The sequence below is a fragment of the Lissotriton helveticus genome, chromosome 2_2 (assembly GCF_964261635.1).
Source record: "Lissotriton helveticus chromosome 2_2, aLisHel1.1, whole genome shotgun sequence".
In the NCBI taxonomy this organism is placed as follows: Eukaryota; Metazoa; Chordata; class Amphibia; order Caudata; family Salamandridae; genus Lissotriton; species Lissotriton helveticus.
The window spans coordinates 419,295,781-419,317,055 of record NC_136060.1 but is presented as its reverse complement, the minus strand read 5'-3'; the positions used below and the strand labels follow the sequence as shown (position 1 = coordinate 419,317,055).

Genomic DNA, 21,275 nt, shown 5'->3' with positions numbered 1-21,275 from the left:
GGTCGTGTTCATTAGTTATACCGAATTGGTAGAGGTGTGCATAGTGTCGTGTCAGGGCCGCGTGTATGTTGGTTGCGTGACTAATAACTGCCTGAGACTGTGCCTAATAATGCTGAACTGAGGGATTATACACCAACTGACTTACATTCTACCTTAAGTGCTACAACAAGACATGTTTTGATTGATGAATGTCATAATTACGGGGGAGGGAGTGTGTTATGTTTGGAAATTAGTTATCACATACCTTAATATTGAAGCTACCTTCACTAATACTGATAATGCATGTTAACCCATTATGACATACAAGAACTGAATAATACGGTGTACAATTATACACGACATGCTTATGAAAAAGTAAATTGTACTGTATTTTGAAACTCAATGTTCGTGAAAAAAATAAGATTGATATAGATATATATATATATATATATATATAGATATATATATATATATATATAGATATATATATATATATATATATCCAAACTGTCCTGGATGGGAATGCGCTCTTTTCACAGCTGGTGCGCGTGTCGGGGGTAGGACAAACCTCGTAATAATCCTTCACCAAAACGCCAGAAAATACACACGCACTCCACAGACCTCTGTTTCAACGATTTATTTTGTTCGTAGCAGTGCCATTATCCCCCTTCACCAACGCGTTTCACCAGTCAGGGCTTGATCACGGTGTAAACTGCCATCAGTCCCTTTTCTGTTTCACAGTTAAATACCTCTTTTCCACACTTGCACTTTAAGATGCAGTGTGGGATGGGTAGTGTTTTGATGTTTTTATTAGTGTAAAGAAACACCTTTTGTGCAGAAATGTGTTAGTTCCAACTCCAATTTTTCTTTGTTTCTCATATTTCAATCCTTTCCATGTAAGGATGTTCTTGTTTGTATTTTGATGCCAGATGTTTATGTTCATGTGGGAACTTATTTCAAAATCGGTTCCAGTGTATGGAGTGATGATCGCTTGCTCCATGTTGTTATTTGTGTTATTATTCTCAGTTTATTAGGTCTCGCCTGTCGATGCGCATGCGCATCGAGCAAGCGAGACTATAGGGGCTCATCGACTCTTTATCTAACTTGCAAGGAATCGTGGCGATTCCTTGCAGTGCCCGTGACTTTTAAGCTCAATGCGCATGTGCATTGAGCTTAAAAGCGCGTGCACAGCCGCCCGCATTCCTCCGACACCTTTGAAGTGAAGCTTAGCTTCACTTCAAAGGCCCGGCTTCTTCACACCCACATGCCGCTCTGCCCCGCTCCGCCCCCTCCCCTGAGTCATCCTGCCTGCCCTCGACGTTCCCCCCGCCCCCCTCCCAGCTTGTTTTCTTTCTTTTGAAATAGCTGTCTTTCTGACACTTGATAATATTGCATGTTGTCAATCTGACCCTATGCTTGCCTGTTGGTTATTTTTTTAATTTAAATTACGCGCAGACCTACGAAAATGCACCCTTTTACATTAATAGCAGTCAACAAGGGCGCCCGCCCCCTCCCTATCCCGGGCGCCGCTTAGGTTTCAGCGCGGCACCCGCTTTCACTTTTAACACGGCGGCCAGTCAACAATGGCGCATGCAGCTCTTTTCTGTCACGCTGTAAACATTCAAATTATTTGACTCCAGGAATTCCTGCCCCGGCCTGTTTAGACTCCGAGCACTCTCTGGTATGACAGAAGCACATTTTATGTAGTTCGGCTGAACTGCCGCCGCTCCTCCAGCTTGTTTCAGAAGAGTTGCCTTCATGCATTTTAAGTGCGTTGGCTAAAAGTGCACGGCATAGTTTTAGTTTGCGGGCAGGTTTTCTCATCTGATGCTCTTTCTGCTGTTCACTTTGTCCCATGCAGTTTTTACCAGTGTGCGCATTAAAAATAATGATGTTTGTCTGAAATGCAGCCGCCGCTGCGCTGTGTTTGGGACTGGCCTCGGTGCTGCAGATTAGAGTGGACGTGCTAATCAATTGCCCGTTTGAGAGGAAGTCATCCCCCCGCCCCCCTCCCAGCTTGTTTTCTTTCTTTTGAAATAGCTGTCTTTCTGACACTTGATAATATTGCATGTTGTCAATCTGACCCTATGCTTGCCTGTTGGTTATTTTTTTAATTTAAATTACGCGCAGACCTACGAAAATGCACCCTTTTACATTAATAGCAGTCAACAAGGGCGCCCGCCCCCTCCCTATCCCGGGCGCCGCTTAGGTTTCAGCGCGGCACCCGCTTTCACTTTTAACACGGCGGCCAGTCAACAATGGCGCATGCAGCTCTTTTCTGTCACGCTGTAAACATTCAAATTATTTGACTCCAGGAATTCCTGCCCCGGCCTGTTTAGACTCCGAGCACTCTCTGGTATGACAGAAGCACATTTTATGTAGTTCGGCTGAACTGCCGCCGCTCCTCCAGCTTGTTTCAGAAGAGTTGCCTTCATGCATTTTAAGTGCGTTGGCTAAAAGTGCACGGCATAGTTTTAGTTTGCGGGCAGGTTTTCTCATCTGATGCTCTTTCTGCTGTTCACTTTGTCCCATGCAGTTTTTACCAGTGTGCGCATTAAAAATAATGATGTTTGTCTGAAATGCAGCCGCCGCTGCGCTGTGTTTGGGACTGGCCTCGGTGCTGCAGATTAGAGTGGACGTGCTAATCAATTGCCCGTTTGAGAGGAAGTCATCCCGTGCCTTTGCATAATCCATTTACATATCCCCAGAAGGTGCCCGATGCCTGGATTGTGTGCTTCCTGTTCTGCGGGGCCCCAGGGCCCTCTTTCTGCCATTTGTTCCCCTTCAAGAGAGTAAGATAGCGTGGGAATATTTGGAGCTCTTCAGGTTTGGGGCCCAATGCCACTCCGTGCTGGTTCTCCTGGCGTCATGTATGTCTCTCTCTGAAACATGCCAAGGACAGGCTGCAGGCTCTGCAGCTTGTAGTGCCTCGTTTTGTGTGGGTAGGGGAAGGGTTGACCTCACTACAGTGTTTACCACAGTTAATGAAGATCAGATGGGAGAGTACACACAGAGCAGCTCTCTGGGCCCATTCTGAGCCACGTACTAATGGACACAAACAATGCATCCGTGACGTTCGTCTTAAGGCAGCCCTATTATACTAAACCCGCCTTTTCTTGACTTTTTATTTTCCTAAACCCATATTTTGTTAATTAAAGGTGTAAATTTTTTAAAAAGAAATGTTTGCAAATTTTTTTTCATGTAAGGGCCCACTGTTCTCACACTGCTTCTCCCAGCGTTCTTTGCATTCACGTTTGAGAGAGGCTCCTCTGAGACCGGTAAGTGCATACATGGATCTATATAATGCGTATGTAACTCCAAGTGGTGCAGTGAAATATTTTAACTCCTCCACGGGGAAGAACGCATTGTGTTCTCGGTTTATTTTTCCTGACACGAAAACTTGTTTTAGAATAGGAAATTGAGTTTTCGCTTGCCCCTGCCTCTGCCGTGCTCTGTTAGCAAACACTGCACATAGAAGTCACGCGCCGGATTCCTTCGCATTTCCTACTGCTAGTCAATGGCTAGTTTTTGTTTTACTTAAGGCAATATTACTTATTTCTTCCGTGGTGTAGACCTTTCCTGTTAGGGGCTTTGTTGTTCTGTGAGGACATTGAGTAATCGTGCTCATTGAAGACGATAGCAATGTTATAGCTGTTTGAAGAGCACCTGGAATGGCTCGCCTGCCCACACACGGTGACTGTGGGGAGGGAAGAGCTGAGCCTCCCTACTACAAGTGTTTAGATGTATCTGCTAGAGGCTGCCAAGCAAACTAGCAAGGCTTAGAGTACGATGGATGTTGTCTGCCACTCAATGTATACTTAATGTGAACATTTGCTATTAGGTCTAGGTTTGCAAATCACAGCGTTCCCCGTTTGGCCCCATGGCGCCCTCACCCTCACACCCCCTCACACACCCTCACTCACCCTCTCACCCTCACTCACTCACCCTCATACACCCTCATCAGCATAGCATAACAAAACATAGCATGGTATAGCAAAAAAAGCATAGGATACACAAACTCACAACCCTTTCACCCTCACCCTTGCTCTAACACTCACCCTCACTCACTCACCCACCCTCACTCACTCACCCACCCACCCTCACTCACCCACCCTCACTCACCCTCACCAGCATAGCATAACAAAACATAGCATAGCATAACAAAACAAAGCATATGATAGGAAAACATAGCATAGCATAACAAAGCATAGCATAACAAAACACAACACAACATACCATAGCATAACAAAACATAGCATAACAAAACAAAGCATAGCAAAACAAAACATAGAATAGTATAACAAAGCATAGCATAGCAAAACAAAACATAGCAAAACACAACAAAGCATAGCATAACAAAGCATACCATAACAAAGCATAGCATAACAAAACATAGCAAAACAAAACATAGAAAAACACAACAAACCATAGCATACATAACAAAACATAGCATAGCATAACAAAACACAACAAAGCATAGCATAGCATAACAAAGCATAGCATAACAAAACAAAGCTTAGAATAGCATAACAAAACATAGCATAACAAAACATAGCATAACAAAGCATAGCATAACAAAGCATAGCATACCAAAACAAAGCAGAGCATAACAAAGCATAGCATAACAAAACATCTCATAACAAAGCATAGCCTAGCAAAACACAACAAAACATAGCATAGCATAACAAAACACAACAAAACATAGCATGGCTTAACAAAACATAACAAAACATATAATAGCATAGCAAAACACAGCATAGCATACCAAACACAGCAAAACATAGCATAACAAAACATAGCATAACAAAACAAAGCATAGCATCATAAAACACAACAAAGCATAGATAGCATAGCATAACAAAACATAGCATAACAAAGCATAGCAGAACAAAGCATAGCAGAGCAAAACATAGCAGAGCATAACAAAACATAGCATAGCATAACAAAGCATAGCCTAGCAAAACACAACAAAACATAGCATAGCGTAACAAAACAAAGCATAGGATAGCAAAACTAAACATAGCATAGCATAACAAAACAAAGCTTCGGATAGCAAAACAAAACATAGCATAGCATAACAAAACATAGCATAACATAACAAAACATAGCATAACATAACAAAACACAACAAAACAGCATAGCTTAACAAAACAAAACATAGCATGGCTGAACAAAACATAACAAAACATAATAGCATAGCAAAACACAGCATAGCATACCAACACAACAAAACATAGCATAGCATAACAAAACATAGCATAGCAAAACAAAGCATAGCATAATAAAACACAACAAAGCATAGCATAGCATAACAAAGCATAGCAGAGCAAAACATAGCATAGCATAACAAAGCATAGCATTGCATAACAAAACATAGCATAGCATAACATAGCATAGCATAGCAAAACATAGCATAGCATAACAAAACATAGCATAGAATAACAAAACAGCATAGCATAGCATAACAAAACAAAATATAGGATAGCAAAACAAAACATAGCATAGCATACAGCATCACTCAGCACCAACACAGCATCACTCTGTGGCACCACAACATCACTGAGCTCCACCACAGCATCAATCTGTTCAACCATTCAACAACAACTGGTTCAAATATGTTATCTCAATGTTTCAAGCTTTATTACAAATGTAACAAAAAGATGTTAATATTTGACATATGTTCTTGGATTTTCGTCACAATAAAATACACTGAACATAATCTTCACAAATGTTATTTACAAAAGTTTAAGCTATTGCCATTATAAATTACAATGACTTTTATTTAAGTATTAATTATTAAAAAAATTAAAAGCCATCGTTATTTGTAATATCAATACATCTAAGTCACGTAAATACAAAACATGTTGCATTACAAATTCTATAGGTGTCACATTTGCGAAAGTTATAACTATTGGCATTGTAAATGACAAAGCTAATAATTTAGCTATTTTCAAAAACAACACATAAATAAAAAAATTGTCATTTACAAGACCAATAGCTCAAACTTTCCTAATGCGAGACCTATTGCATTGCCCTAACTCACACTCACCCTCACTCACCCTCACTCACCCTCACTCACCCTCACTCACTCACCCTCACTCACCCTCACCCACCCTCACCCACCCTCACCCACCCTCACCCTCACTCACCCTCAACCCCTCACCCTCACACAGTGCAATAGGTCTCGGAGCATTTGAGTTAGAGCTTTTAGATTTGTTTATGGCTTTTTTTCTTTGTAATTCTTTAGCATTGCCTACAGGAAACAAAAATGCTAAAGATTTAAAAAAAAAAAACATAAACAATTCTAAAAGCACTAACTCTAATGCTGCGAGACCTATTGCATTTCCAATGCTTGTGTTGTTGTTGTAATTGTTTGGTGATAGTCTCAGTGATTTCACAATTCATCCTCCATAGATGGGAAGCACTATTCGCTTCTACTTGTACGCGATCAATAAAGTTGGTATAGCTGGTTATTATTAAGGCTAAGTGCCCTTTTAATGTCAACTAGTTTTTTCTTAAGGCTCAGTGCCTTCCTGCTTTCCACTGGTTCTCTGCTTGAGTATTCCCACTTCTGCTATATATGACACTTTAGTTTGTTCATCTTAAGATTTCGGAGGTTTTCTGTTCAATCATTTGTTCTTTTCCTTCTTGTTTATCATTTTAGAGATGTACATACATCTCTTCGTCCCCGTTCAATCCCATCGGGGTCTTTGTCTTAAATCTTATGATTAGTCTTGATTCTAATCTTCTTAATTTTAGAGTTCAAGTCAAGTCAAATAACTTTATTTCGATTCCATATAGAAATCATAAAAGTATACATTAAAAAATTTTGTTTTTAAAAAGACATTGCAATTAATCTATCATAAAATCTCAATAGATGTTTACAAAATCTTAATTAAAATCACAATACAGGTTTTTAAGACTAATTTCCGTCAAGACTCAGTATCTGTTTCTAATCACCAAAGCTGATCTAATAAAATTTAAAACAGCATTACAGATATTTACAGTTGACCGAGATAATAAAAGGTCATAAGCTTCTTTATAGTAACACGTTCCAAATGATACCAGTAATGGTTTGATGAAGATGTTTCTTGGAACCTTATACAGAGTACAGAAAAGAAGAAGGTGGAGAGTATTTTGCGAAACCCTATTATTACAAGGACAACAGGGTAATTTCTCCCACCAACCCCCCTGCTTTGGAAATGCAAATAAAAAATGTAAAGTGCCAAGGCGTAATCTTGTGAGATAAACGCCATTGCGTGTTCATAATATATGACAAATAGAACGGGCGAACTAATCTTCCTCGTACACGTAGTATCCGATCATTTGTCTTTAAAGAACCTAGATTAACACTATAGGCATTTTTGATAATTTCCTTAGCATCCTTACTAAGCATTTCAGGATTTGTAAACATATTACCCAAACCTATTTTATAAAAAGTCTCTCTAACATATCGTAGCCACGGGATTTGGGTGTAGGGGTCAAGTTTGAGGCAATCTTGAATGATATCTTTTGTTAATTTCAATTCTTCAGATCGCCAAACTTTAGACCATAATGTTAGAGGTGCAACGTGAATGATATCACTTATAAACTCAATTCCAACTTCTCCGTGGCAAAATGTGTTAGATGTGCCCAGTGGTACGGATAATAAACGTTTTAGAAACTTATTTTCCATAATTTGTATTTTTTCACAGCTTTGTGATCCCCAAACCCCTGCACCATACGTCAAGGCAGAAACACACTTAGCTTTATATAACGATGTAATTTCAGCTACACGTCGCTGGCCTAATTTGCTGGCGAAACGGAAGAGAGCTTCAGTTGACTGTGTAACCTTCCGAACCCGGGCTGTCAACAAAGGTTCCCAATTCAGTTTTTTATTAAAAAGGTTACCCAGATAACAGAAGTTATCCACTTTCTCAATAGTAGCATTCCTAACAAGATATTTCCTTATTTTAACATTTTTTTGACCACAAGTCATGGCAAAAGATTTAGTAAAATTGACACCTAGGTCTAGTTTACCCATAAACATGTCAAAAGCATTCAGACAAATCTGCATGCTGTTAGGGGTAAGTGCCATTAAAACAGTGTCATCTGCATAAGACAACATTGGGATTCTTTTACCATTTATCTTTGGAAAGTCAGCAGTCGTTTCTAATAAAAAGCCCTCTAAGCCATTCGTATAGACCAAAAATAAAAAAGGTGCTAAAATACATCCTTGTCGGACACCTTCGGTGGATAATATAGGTCTTTCAGAGTTCGATTCCCTCCTCGTTCATTCACAGGTACCGTGGCCATTCCAAAGTAGCTCATGTTTTCCCAAGTATTTCCTGGATGTGTCAGCATGTGTTTTGACATGGCATAAGTTAGATCCTTGTTTTGAATTGCCCTTGTGTGTTCCAAAATTCTTTTCTTTAATGGGCACGTTGTGCTTCCAATGTATCTTTTGCCGCACTGGCATTCTAAACAATATACCACGTGTGGTATTACAAGTAATAGTGTTGTGTATCAAAAGGAGGGAGATTAGAGAAGGAGATCAATCGATCAACGGACACGGTTAACCACCCAAGGGGTGGGTGGAAGGTCCAGTTGCAGCTTGTGTCCGTGTTTAGCACTAAGGAAACAAGAGAGGTCGCTGTACTGTTCCTAAAGGAAATGGGGGAAGTGTCTAGCTGGCATGACCACGGATGTTGGAGTAACATCCTGGGGCATCCATTTTGTTGGATATAGAGGCCTCACACACCCCGAAGGATGTCATGCTTCATCATCGGCAGTTGCTCCTCGTCGGGGAGGCGGTGCAATCCCCGACGGGCTCACCTCAAAGAGGGGCTCTTTGGCGGAGATCTTTTTCCAACTGCCTTTTGGTGAGGTGGGGGTGTGTGGACCGGGCTAGGTGTGGTGGTGTGTGGGGTATTAAAATGTAGCAAGGGGTACCGGAATTTAATTTATTCTGGGGGTCCCCTGGCTGCAGTTAAAAAGAGGGGTTAGGCTCACTCCGAGTCAACAAGTTAGGTCAGGTGACCCTAGATGACCTCCTGTGTCCGCGCAGTTCGACCTACCCTTCACCGCCGAGCTCGGGGTAGGTCGAACTGCGCGGACACAGGAGGAATGAGCTTTAGCCTTGGGCTCTCCCTGATGTCTTGCCCCGCCGACGCCTCATGTGGCATGTAGTCCTCAACCTTTAGGCATAGGAGTACCCACAGAGGTAAACATTAAACATACATGACACTAGCATGCTTTGACACTGCACATTTACACGGTCCTGATGAATCGTGGGTGACTAGACCCATAGCGTGAAACATGTCGACCTTCATCACCTTTAGCCTCATCTAGGGTCACCTGACCTAACTTGTTGACTCGGAGTGAGCCTAACCCCTCTTTTTAACTGCAGCCAGGGGACCCCCAGAATAAATTAAATTCCGGTACCCCTTGCTACATTTTAATACCCCACACACCACCACACCTAGCCCGGTCCACACACCCCCACCTCACCAAAAGGCAGTTGGAAAAAGATCTCCGCCAAAGAGCCCCTCTTTGAGGTGAGCCCGTCGGGGATTGCACCGCCTCCCCGACGAGGAGCAACTGCCGATGATGAAGCATGACATCCTTCGGGGTGTGTGAGGCCTCTATATCCAACAAAATGGATGCCCCAGGATGTTACTCCAACATCCGTGGTCATGCCAGCTAGACACTTCCCCCATTTCCTTTAGGAACAGTACAGCGACCTCTCTTGTTTCCTTATTACAAGTAATAGTCTCTTCAATTTAAAAAAGTTTTCCTTGTGGATCCACAATGTTTTTTAGATTTTTTCCAATTTTACAAGCCTTACACTGGCTGCATTTGCTAAATCCTTTCTGAAGTTCCTGAAACCATGTCTCTGGACGTTTATTGACAAAATGGCTAATCACCAATTTATCCGACAGGGATGGAGCTTTCCTGTAAGAGATTTGTGGCCACTTTCCCAGTTGTTTACCAATGTCGGGATCCTTGGTTAGAATGTTCCAGTATTTTTTCAAAGAGTTGCGTATCATTGGGCTTTCTTTACTGAATGTCATCACCATTCTTATTGGTTCTTTTGCAGATATTTCATCCTCCCCCTCTATTTCTTCATTGTTCGATTGCGAAGAGGATAGCTTCTTTTTTCTGTTGAGGCTCCTTCTTGTTCATTCCTGAACAGAGGAAGAGGTGGGGAATACAAACCACCACAAAGAAAGGACGAAAAACAAGGAATGACATTGGACTAAAATTCACCTACAGCATAAGTTCAAAAGAAATTGTGTTTCTGGACACTAAAGTATATGTGGAAGCTGATAAAATCGAAACTACAGTATACAGAAAAAGTACAGCGACCAACAGTATTTTACATGGTAGAAGTTTCCATCCAAATAGTGTGAAGAAAAACATTCCTTATGGTGATTTCATTAGGATGAAAAGGAATTGTTCCAATGAAAAAGAAATGAACCTCAAGTTCAGTGATACAAAAAACCGATTCCTAAAAAGAGTTTATCAATATAATGATATCAGACAAGGAGAAAAGAAAGCAAGAGCAATAAAAAGGTCCGATACCCTCATAATAAGGGATCAAAAAAGCAAAATATCTGCAAAATAACAAATAAGAATGGTGATGACATTCAGTAAAGAAAGCCCAATGATACGCAACTCTGAAAAAATACTGGAACATTCTAACCAAGGATCCAGACATTGGTAAACCACTGGGAAAGTGGCCACAAATCTTACAGAAAAGCTCCATCCCTGTTGGATAAATTGGTGAATAGCCATTTACGGCTCGCCCCCCTGCTCCGCGGGCTTGCAGCCGTCTTGCTGGATTGAGAAACTGGGCATTACTACCCTCGCCTTCACGGAGCCTGACACTGGGAGGAACTGCTGACTCTTGGATTTACCGCCGTTTGCTGCAAGGGGCCAGGACTGCGAGACCCAGGGTTCACCGCGCTTCACGAACACAGCGCACCTGGTGTCTCTTCCCGCCCCCTGCTCCCTACCAGCTATTTACGGCTCGCGGCCCCCGCTCAGTGGGTGCCGCTCGCAGCCGTCTTGCTGGATTGAGGATACTGGGCATTACTACCCTCGCCTTCACGGAGCCCGACACTGGAAGGAACTGCTGACTTTTGGATTTACCCCCGTTTGCTGCAAGGGGCCGGGACTGCGAGACCCAGGGTTCACCGCGCTTCACGAACACAGTGCACCTGATGTCTCTTCCCGCCCACCTGCTACACCTATATAATCACGCCCACCACCGCGATCGCGGGCGCCGGGCTAAGCCTGGGCAAAGGGCGGGCCGTTTGAGGCCGTTCAAGAACGGACGAGACCGGGACTGGGCCATCCCCTTTTGCTTTTGTTATTATTTTAAACTATCTCTTCTTACCTCCCTAATCATTGAACTATGACCACTAGAGAGACAAGGAGCAAGAGCTCGCCGGCAGCCGTACCAGCAAAAAGGTACTCTGGACACTTATTTTGTTAAAGCTGGGTCTCTCTTGATTGATGAAATTACGGTTCTTGAAAGGCGTATATCCCAGGAAATTGAATGGGTGAGAAGATCCTCTTTAAGCCCTATAGCTCATACTAGGACACCTGAAAACAGGCCAGAACGCATTGAGTCAGATAATGGGGAAAATGGGGCCAGTGGGACGTTAGTCACGTCTGACATAACCAATTATACCCTTCACAATATTGACAGCATTACGAGTAGATCTGATGAGTTAAGTCTATTAGCCCTACCCAGGTCCCAAGAACAACCCCCTCCCCCGACGCCTTCTGTTACTATAGTTAACACGGTTGACACTAACAGTATAGCTAGTGATCCTACACAAGGGGAAAGGGAAGGAGCTATCCCAAAGAGGAAAAGAGGGGCACAAAATCCAGGGGGGCGCAAGGCTAAAGTTGCAAAGCACAACCCAGTAATTGTGGGCAACAAACAGGGTTCAACCAATAAGGGACCCGTAAAGCTGGATCATACCCAGGCACCACCTAACACGAATTCACCCGCACAGGCATTAGACAATGTAAATCCTCCTCGCCCAAATGTAACTAATGGCGACGAGGAAATTACTATGTCCAACATTGGCGCTCTTTTGAAGTTACTATTAAGCCCCCTAGAAGCACGCCTTATAAAGATCGAGGCCAGGCTCGCGATTATAGAGAAAGCAACGGTGCAATTAGCGGACACTTACAAAAAAGATAGTAAGGTAGCTAGAGGATGGGTGGAGCTTAGGAACAAGAAGACTACATTAGCGCCCCCAGTGAAGGATGGTAATTCAGTTCCCGTGATATTACAAACACAGCAGCCCATACAACATATTGCTACATCATAGCCAACTGACTGTGCCGTACCTCCCAGTAACACCGGAAGGAAAGCTACAGTTACACAGGGAGTACAGGTCACCACCAAAAAAATTAGGCCAGTGAACTTGCCGCCGGAGGAGAGTCCATATACAGTCATTCTAGCTGGCGTCCCAGAGTTAAAACCTGATTACAAAGAACCTGTTGTTGCGTTGAGAAATAAGGTGGTTAACTGGCTTAGTATAAACAGACCTCTTCCCCATGGAGTATCGAGCGAGGTTCTTATGGTAAGGAGAGTCCCATGGTTAGGTAACTCAAGGAAATCAATCACCGGAGATTGTGTCCTAATTAATTTTAGGGACCCCAGGACCGTCTCCCATATATGCAGTTGGTCGCATCCGGACCAGGGGACATCTATTCAGGCGCTACCCCTATCCTTTTTTTACCGACCAACGGCGTGGACACTTGAGGAGGCGGGATGGGAAACAATTTCTATGAGGGGGGGGGGAAAGGAAGGGTCGGTAGAGAGAGAGAGAAACCTTCCACCACCCCAGACCTCAGCATTTTCTCCACTTTCCTACATTTAACAGGTATAGTTGTTTAGACATGGTCGACTGACAGAACCTGACCGAAAGGGGGGAGCCGGGTGGCCGAATGGGGGGTCCCAAAAAAAGGAAAAATGACCCACCCCACTGAACTTTGTGATAATTCCCAGGGGGAGAGGCACCGGGACGTGCAAAAAAATACCAAGGCAGCTCAACTGATTACTATAGAGCCCCAACCGGTTTTGACTGATATTATAGCCGACCAGGAATTATTGCCAAGTCTATGTGAGACGGGCACTCCGCCACTTAAAACCACGGATCACAGATCACCATCTTTAAAGATATTATCGTGGAATGTGGCTGGCCTGGGGAATAAATTGAACTGCCCAGATTGGAGCCTATTTATAGAGGGTATGGAGATATGTATGTTTCAAGAAACCTGGGCGAGAGAGGATGTCTACTGTCAAGGCTTCGCGACATTCTCCATTCCGGCGAAATGGGGGGGGTGGGGGGGGGGGGGGCGTCCCTCAGGAGGTCTCGCAACGTGGGTGGCGGTCGACCTGGGTTGCGAAGCCAGATCACTGGACACAGCCTCGGAGGATATTCTGGGGGTCTTGTTGGAGTGGCCTAATTCGAGCAGACTGGCTGTGGTAAATGTTTACTCTAGGCCAGTAAACATCACAAAGGAGTCGCGTACCATCGATGAACTATCAGTTCTCCTCAGTGACATCCCCAAGGGTACACCCTTTTTGGTAGGAGGGGACTTAAATTGCCATTTTGAGCCTCTCCTAGGCTTATTGGATGGACTTTCCCTAGAGGAGGATGCAGTGTGGTCTGTACCCCCCCACGTCAGCCCCCCCACCCCCCAGAGCTTGGACCCCTCTCGCCGTCCAGATCGCTGCCTTAACCCTGAAACATGGTGTGCGGGCGTGCAATGGACGTATAAACTCAGACATCCCCCCCCCAAATGCACATATAATAGAGTGGGCAGGGAGTCTAGACTGGACTACATGTTGGTCCAACTAGCTTTGTGGTCGCATATTATTGATTTTAAGGTGATTCCAAGGGAAGACAGCGACCATAATGCTCTCAAATTGGAATATGCACTCCCCGGTTTAGATGATAGAGGGGCAGCGGTAGCCGCACCAGCATCTGCGCTGGCACTGACGAACAACAGACGGAGAGTGAGGTGGGAGAAGTTAGCAGTGAATGCAGAGAAGATTTCAGGGCTTTATGCCCGGGTCATCCCCACACTGGACAAGGTGTGTGCAATAATGGAGCTTGCCAGCACCCAGGATATACATGAGCAACTGTGGTTGGCCCACGAGGATCTTGTTAAGTCCGTAGCGGAAGTCCTATTTTCCACAGGAAAGAGTGGGGATGCCTGTTCAAACCGCCCCACTTGGTATAACGTTGCATGCCGTAAGGCTAAATCAGACCTGCTGATTACAATTAAGGCTAGACAGGTCTGAGATCCAGGCCAGAAGGAGGGATTACAAGCGTTTGGTCACCCACGTAAAGAGTGAATGGGAACAGGAGAAGTGGGAAAATCTTGCCACCTTATTAGTTGGCAGGGATTCTCGCAAATTCTGGCGCATTGTTAATACGGGGTCCGAGGAGCCAGTTTCGGCTATCTAACCTAATATCTCAGCAGAGGCTTGGCAGGACCATTTCCAGTCACTTTATATGGTTGATGATGGGGCTCCAAACCAAGCACAACCGACCATTAGTGGCTTGCCGGAAGGGGAACCCTTTACAGAGATGGAGGTGCGAGCCGCCATTGCAGGGCTGACACCAGGCAAAGCGCCTGGACTAGACGGGCTACCTGGCGACTTATTTAAGCAGGAGCCTGACGTATGGGCCCCTTCCTTGGTGTTGATATTCAATGCTGTCCGGAGGGGTATGGAGGTCCCGAGTACTTGGCTGGGCGCAGAGTTGTGCCGATATTCAAGAAGGGGTCACCTCTGCTCCCAGCCAACTACAGGCCCATCAGCCTCATAGATGTACCCCAGAAAATATTTGGTAGGCTGATCCTTGACCGTATCCAAAGTTGGATAGAGGAATCTGCAATTTTGAGCCCCTACCAGGCAGGATTTAGAAAGGGGGTCTCAACCATGGGCCAGATTTTTCGTTTAAATCTTCTGTTTTGGAAGACAGCTGTAATCGAAGGTGGCAGTTTGTACACAGTATTTGTGGACTTACGGGCCGCCTTCGATTTAGTGCCAAGAGCCAGACTATGGACTGTGTTGGCGGAGTTGGGCATTCCAGCCGATATCCTCTCGATCTTAATAAGATTGCATCAGGGGAATTTTGCACGTGTCAGGTGCGGTAGGAATGGGGCACTTTCTGGAAGATTTCCCGTTGACAGGGAGGTGAGACCGGGTTGTGTGCTTGCACCGACCCTGTTCTGCCTCTTTGTCAACGGGGTAATTGCCCATTTGACTAGGATAGGTGACATCTATGCTCCAAAGCTCAACGGCAGCAGGGTGCCCGCTATTATGTTTGCGGAAGACACCCTGCTGCGGTCCAAATCCCCTATGGGAATACAACGGGTCCTGGATGGGTTCTCGATTCTCTGTGTGGAGCGGGGGCTTGAGATCAATGCCCTTAAAACTAAATACATGATTCTCAACCCCCCCCCCCCTCAACTCGCCCCAATCCCACTATAGGTACTCTGAGACTTGAGCGGGTATCCAGTATTGAATATCTCGGGGTGAATATTAAACAAAATATGACCTGGGACACGCACCGGACCAAGGCGAACATGAAATAGCACAGTTAACGGGTGGCATTTGCAGGGTGATAAGTAGGTCAACTTACAAACCCCTTGGTCCTGCGCTCCAAATTTATAAAATGCAGGCAAGGGGGGCAGTCACCTACGGGGGGAACTGTGGGGTCACATACCAGCCCAAAACCTGTTGTCCACTGAAAATAAATTTATCAGGCAGCTGGTAGCTCTACCCTCAAGTACCCAGCTTCCCCCGATGAGGCTAGATCTAGGATTAAGACCAATTACAGAGGAGTTGGGACTGAAACCAATTACTTTCTGGCGTCGAATCTGGAGTACGCCTGAACTTATAAATTATAGGACTGAGCTCCAAGAGATCCTATCTTTACCAAATGCTACACACATTCCCTGGTTGAGATACATTAAACAAACTTGTGAGAGCCTAGGAAGATCAGAATTATGGCTAGACCCGGGAAATCCATGCTGTAGGATCCCACGTAAACTCCTCTCAAGGGATTTCCGCGAGCGAAATTTACTTGCATTAGTAGAGAGTACACGGGAGGGGTCCCTTACTAATTTGTTTATCCAATTTAAAGACTCATACTATCTAGAGCACGTCCTTGATGGCATTAGTCCCGTTTTGACCAGGAAATTGTTTCTGCAGTGGCGATACGGTACACTCCCCCTTAGGGCATTTACCAAACGGTGGGGTCGGCCCGCGCCCATAGAACAGTGCCCTGTATGCACACATCCTCAGGAAAATGATTTGCATATCATATTTTTCTGTAATGCTTACAATAGATCTAGGAAGCACTGGCTCATCCCACTCTTAAAAAAAAATCTAGGTTTCAGACATCATCTTCCAGCATACAGAATTTTAAAGACGGAATTATCACCCCCAATTGTGTTTCGAGTTGCAAAATTCCTAACAGCGATGTGGCACACCCGCACTCGTTATATAAAGTCAGTCAGTGATTCGTGATTAATGAAATGTACTGTCGATTTTTAACCACAATGCACTGCAATTCTTTTAAACAGTTTACTGTAAGCTTTTTTTAATCTCGGTTTTATTTGTTATTGATTGTAAGCTGATTTTAAATTGTATGTATATCTTTTATGATCTAAGCTGATCGAAATAAAGATTGAAAATGAATGAATAGCCATTTTGTCAATAAACGTCCAGAGACATGGTTTCAGGAACTTCAGAAGGGATTTAGCAAATGTAGCCAGTGTAAGGCGTGTAAAATTGGAAAAAATCTAAAAAGCATTGTGGATCCACGAGGAAAACTTTTTTAAATTGAAGAGACTATTACTTGTAATACCACACATGTGGTATATTGTTTAGAATGCCAGTGCGGCAAAAGATACATTGGAAGCACAACGTGCCCATTAAAGAAAAGAATTTTAGAAAACACAAGGGCAATTCAAAACAAGGAGCTAACTTATGCCATGTCAAAACACATGCTGACACATCCAGGAAATACTTGGGAAAACATGAGCTACTTTGGAATGGCCACGGTACCTGTGAATGAACGAGGAGGGAATCGAACTCTGAAATTAAGAAGAAGATTAGAATCAAGACTAATCATAAGATTTAAGACAAAGACCCCGATGGGATTGAACGGGGACGAAGAGATGTATGTACATCTCTAAAATGATAAACAAGAAGGAAAAGAACAAATGATTGAACAGAAAACCTCCAAAATCTTAAGATGAACAAACTAAAGTGTCATATAAAGCAGAAGTGGGAATACTCAAGCAGAGAACCAGTGGAAAGCAGGAAGGCACTGAGCCTTAACAAAAAACTAGTTGACATTAAAAGGGCACTTAGCCTTAATAATAACCAGCTATACCAACTTTATTGATCGCGTACAAGTAGAAGCGAATAGTGCTTCCCATCTATGGAGGATGAATTGTGAAATCACTGAGACTATCACCAAACAATTACAACAACATAAAGTGAGAATAATAACACAAATAACAAGATGGAGCAAGTGATCATCACTCCGTACACTGGGACCGATTTTGAAATAAGTTCCCACATGAACAAACATCTGGCATCAAAATACAAACAAGAACATTCTTACATGGAAAGGATTGAAATATGAGAAACAAAGAAAACAAGAGGAGTTGGAACTAACACATTTCTGCACAAAAGGTGTTTCTTTACACTAATAAAAACATCAAAACACTACCTCTCCCACAATGCATCTTACAGTGCAAGTGTGGAAAAGAGGTATTTAACTGTGAAACAGAAAAGGGACTGATGACAGTTTACACCGTGATCAAGCCCTGATGGGTGAAACGCGTTGGTGAAGGGGGATAATGGCACTGCTACGAACAAAATAAATTGTTGAAACAGAGGTCTGTGGAGTGCGTGTGTATTTTCTGCCGTTTTGGTGAAGGATATATATATATATATATATATATATATATATATATATAGATATAGATATACACACCAACACACATACATACATACATACACACACACATACACACACACACATACACACACACACCTATCAACAAGCCCAGGAACATCCACCCGGAATGCTTAAACAATAGAACGTATCTAGAGATTAACAGGGGGCCTATTGCTTCTTCCGTTTGATCAATCGTATGGAGCACATTTCACTTCATGAATCAACAAGGCCAAGCAGCTGATTTGCAATACTGCTCTTCAATCATGAAAGTTACAATAAAAGCATATTTTCCACAGTGCCTCCCATTGCTTGGGACATTTTACTAGGTCAAACACATAGCAACATATCAGCCAGGCTTAAAAAAACATGGAGAATGTTTTTGGTGGAGATATTCCCTGATCAAAAAACTGCTTTGCTGAGGTTTAGCCTACGACCTAAAGACAGGTCATCAAAAGTTTCCACACTGTCTAGGATACATAAACAAGTCAGCAGTTAAGGGTCAAGTGAACAAATAAAGGTATTCTTAAATCGCTTACCATTGCAGGCCACTGTACACTTTCCATATAGCCGCCTGCGGCTTTTCTCTCTGCCATCACCAAGTTGTGCTCCATTAGGAACACCTGAAGGTTTGCATCATAAAGCTCAATCCATTTTCTCTCCTGCCATAAACCTCCATCAGGTTCCAAACATAACTAGAAAAAAAGAAACCATGAATAGTAAACTTCATTGGCAAACCACAAAGAGTGTATACTCTGTGTGTATACTCAATGTGTATACTTGTCAAAAGCAGAGTAACTGCTACATTTAACTAAATATTACAATAATGTTATTTCTGTTGTGATGCGTTCCTAACATCTGATACTTAGCCTGAGGAGGTTCTCAATAACCAGTCTAGAGATATATTTTCTTCAAATTGTAGATGGCTAAGAGGAGTACATACAGTAGGTGCCTGCTTTGCTCCATTAGGAACATGGCCACCGTTGACAACCTACTAAGAATCCTACATATATTCTTCTTTTGCATTATGTTAAATATTAACAATAACCTACCAGATTTACAAAGGCTGATGCAGAATCACACAACAGGCCCGGAAACTGAATTGTTTAATAAAAATAAAAAGTTCAGCCAAATACATTGTGCAATTACCAACTTTCAACGTCCTTAAACCTACTTTTCTAGGAAAACTGCACTTCATTTAATATCTGCTCCTCTACAGTATTATCAACAAAACAAACTTTTGTTGTCAATAATTTAACCAGAGTATTACAACATCGTGTCTGTTCTTATTCCTAGAGACAGTAACTATTTTCGGAAGAAAGACACCCAAAGTCTGGCCCATGAAACAAGAACGGGCCCGTGCCTGTATTCACCGAAATGTGTTCTTGTCTCTTGGTGATCTTTTTGAAAGCATATTTTCGTAAACAACTTCCTTCCCTACTAGGAATTATTATTTTCTAGGGGGCTGCTATGCAGACCAAAGCTGATGAACCGAGAGCCATCAAGTCTGGAATTACACTGCAGCTCTCCAGAAACAAAATAGGAGGTACTTAACAGTGTACTAAGGTGTAAGCATTGCTTTCAACCCCTTAGGGTTTTTATAGAGCCAAAGTTGGAAACGCGTACAAAGCACTCCTCTTATGCTTTCAATTTACATAAAATAGATTAATAAAGGTAGAGCAGAATTATGACACCGTATAGACAATAGCAGCAATGCAAGTTAATAACCATGCCTACAGGCTAACATGTAAAACACACAAAACCCTCAGAAGATTGGTTCTTAATGTAGATGATGGTATATCTACTAAACAATCAAGAATGTGTGGGAGGGGGGTCTTTTTTTTTAATCAGTAACAAAAAAACTACGCAAGGGGTCTCCCTAGATCAGAGCAGTCCATCGTCTATGTTTCCCAAATAGCCCATGTAAAGAAATAACATTAGTGTCCACTGTATTTAAGCTAATCTTGTAAGGATATCCAAAAATCTGGACATGGATCAAGCTTCAGGAACCTACACTTGTCACCCGTATCCTATATCTTGTTCAGAGGTTACAATATTTCCAGTACTGGGTACTGCCAGTGCTGAAGGAGCACCCAAGATATCAGAGAGGACAGCAAGGTAATACGTTTCCTCAAAAGCAGAATTTTAGATACTTCATGACATGAATACGGTAGGTAGCACGAGATGTGTGTGAAGAATGGAAGGAAAATCTACTTCAATGGATAGTAAATCCGAATCAAGATTAGGACTGTGGTATTAACTTCAAACACAAAACACCCTAATTGCATGTCAAAATGATGGTGGGGGGGGGGGGATTACAAATTGTTATAGCATGTGCGAAACCACTATGAAATCTCCAGAGTATTATTATTTTATTTTATTTTAAGACTTATAAAGCGCGACTGTCACCATTGCAGGCATCCTGGCGCTAACAAAATCCAAACCCAGATAGAAACAGAGGCACGGAGTATACCCGGGCTAGCCAGGGAAAAGCCAGGTTTTTACCCTTTTCCTAAACTGCAGAAGTTCATTATAGTCAAATGGCATCTATAGATATACCTTGGGAAAGCCATTCTGAGAAATGTTTAAGTCCATGCTCTGACTCCTGGTACATAACAGTACATTTCAAGTCTCTACGACTTCTACCAGGTCACACCTTCCTCTTGCAACAGATTAAATCTAGCACAATGCTTCTGCACAATGCTTCTGCACAACTCAATGGTTGGAATGACTTTGCGAATGCTGGGCACTTCTACATCGCTCTTTCATCAGCACAGACTTATGTAAAAGTCAGGCAGATCTAAGTATCAATTGAGGAAATTCCTCAAACACCTTGTCATTTGAACACCTATCAGGTGTCTGAACTCAGTCGATGACCTCTAGGAACTAAAAAAAAGGAACTTTACTCACATTTTAGCACATATACGTATCTTCCAATAGGCGTCATAGCTAACAAGGGCAGGAAAACCCTTTCCTTGCGAGGTTCCAAAGTACATTAACCAATTTAGCAAGAATGATTACAGATGGGTCATCAAAGTGACCATCTACCTAGAAGTCTTGCTCCAAGATACACAATCCATGTTCACCAAGCACCACAATTTCGATTCGCCATGCTGGGTATCCAATCGTCGTGAGCATGTGTGTTTACAGATGACATCAAAAAAATAATCAGATCGCATTTCCCCAAAGACAGGCTCCGCCATGTTGTATTTGCTTTGATTCGTAGTCTTTGCTTACAAACGCTTAAGTATTAGCAACAATATGCATTAGAAATTCGTTTTGTGCCTGAAATATTTGGCAACA

At 42.9% G+C, this 21,275-nt stretch overlaps 1 protein-coding gene across 2 annotated transcripts in view; it reads right to left on the bottom strand.

Moving 5' to 3' along the window:
* KDM3A (lysine demethylase 3A) overlaps positions 1-21,275 on the bottom strand; it is a 283,523-nt gene that overhangs the window by 260,375 nt on the left and 1,873 nt on the right. For both annotated transcript variants that reach the window (XM_078678669.1, XM_078678670.1), the window contains exon 2: positions 18,512-18,667. In XM_078678669.1, the coding sequence (XP_078534795.1) occupies positions 18,512-18,667 (156 nt within the window). The remainder of the gene's footprint in view (positions 1-18,511; positions 18,668-21,275) is intronic.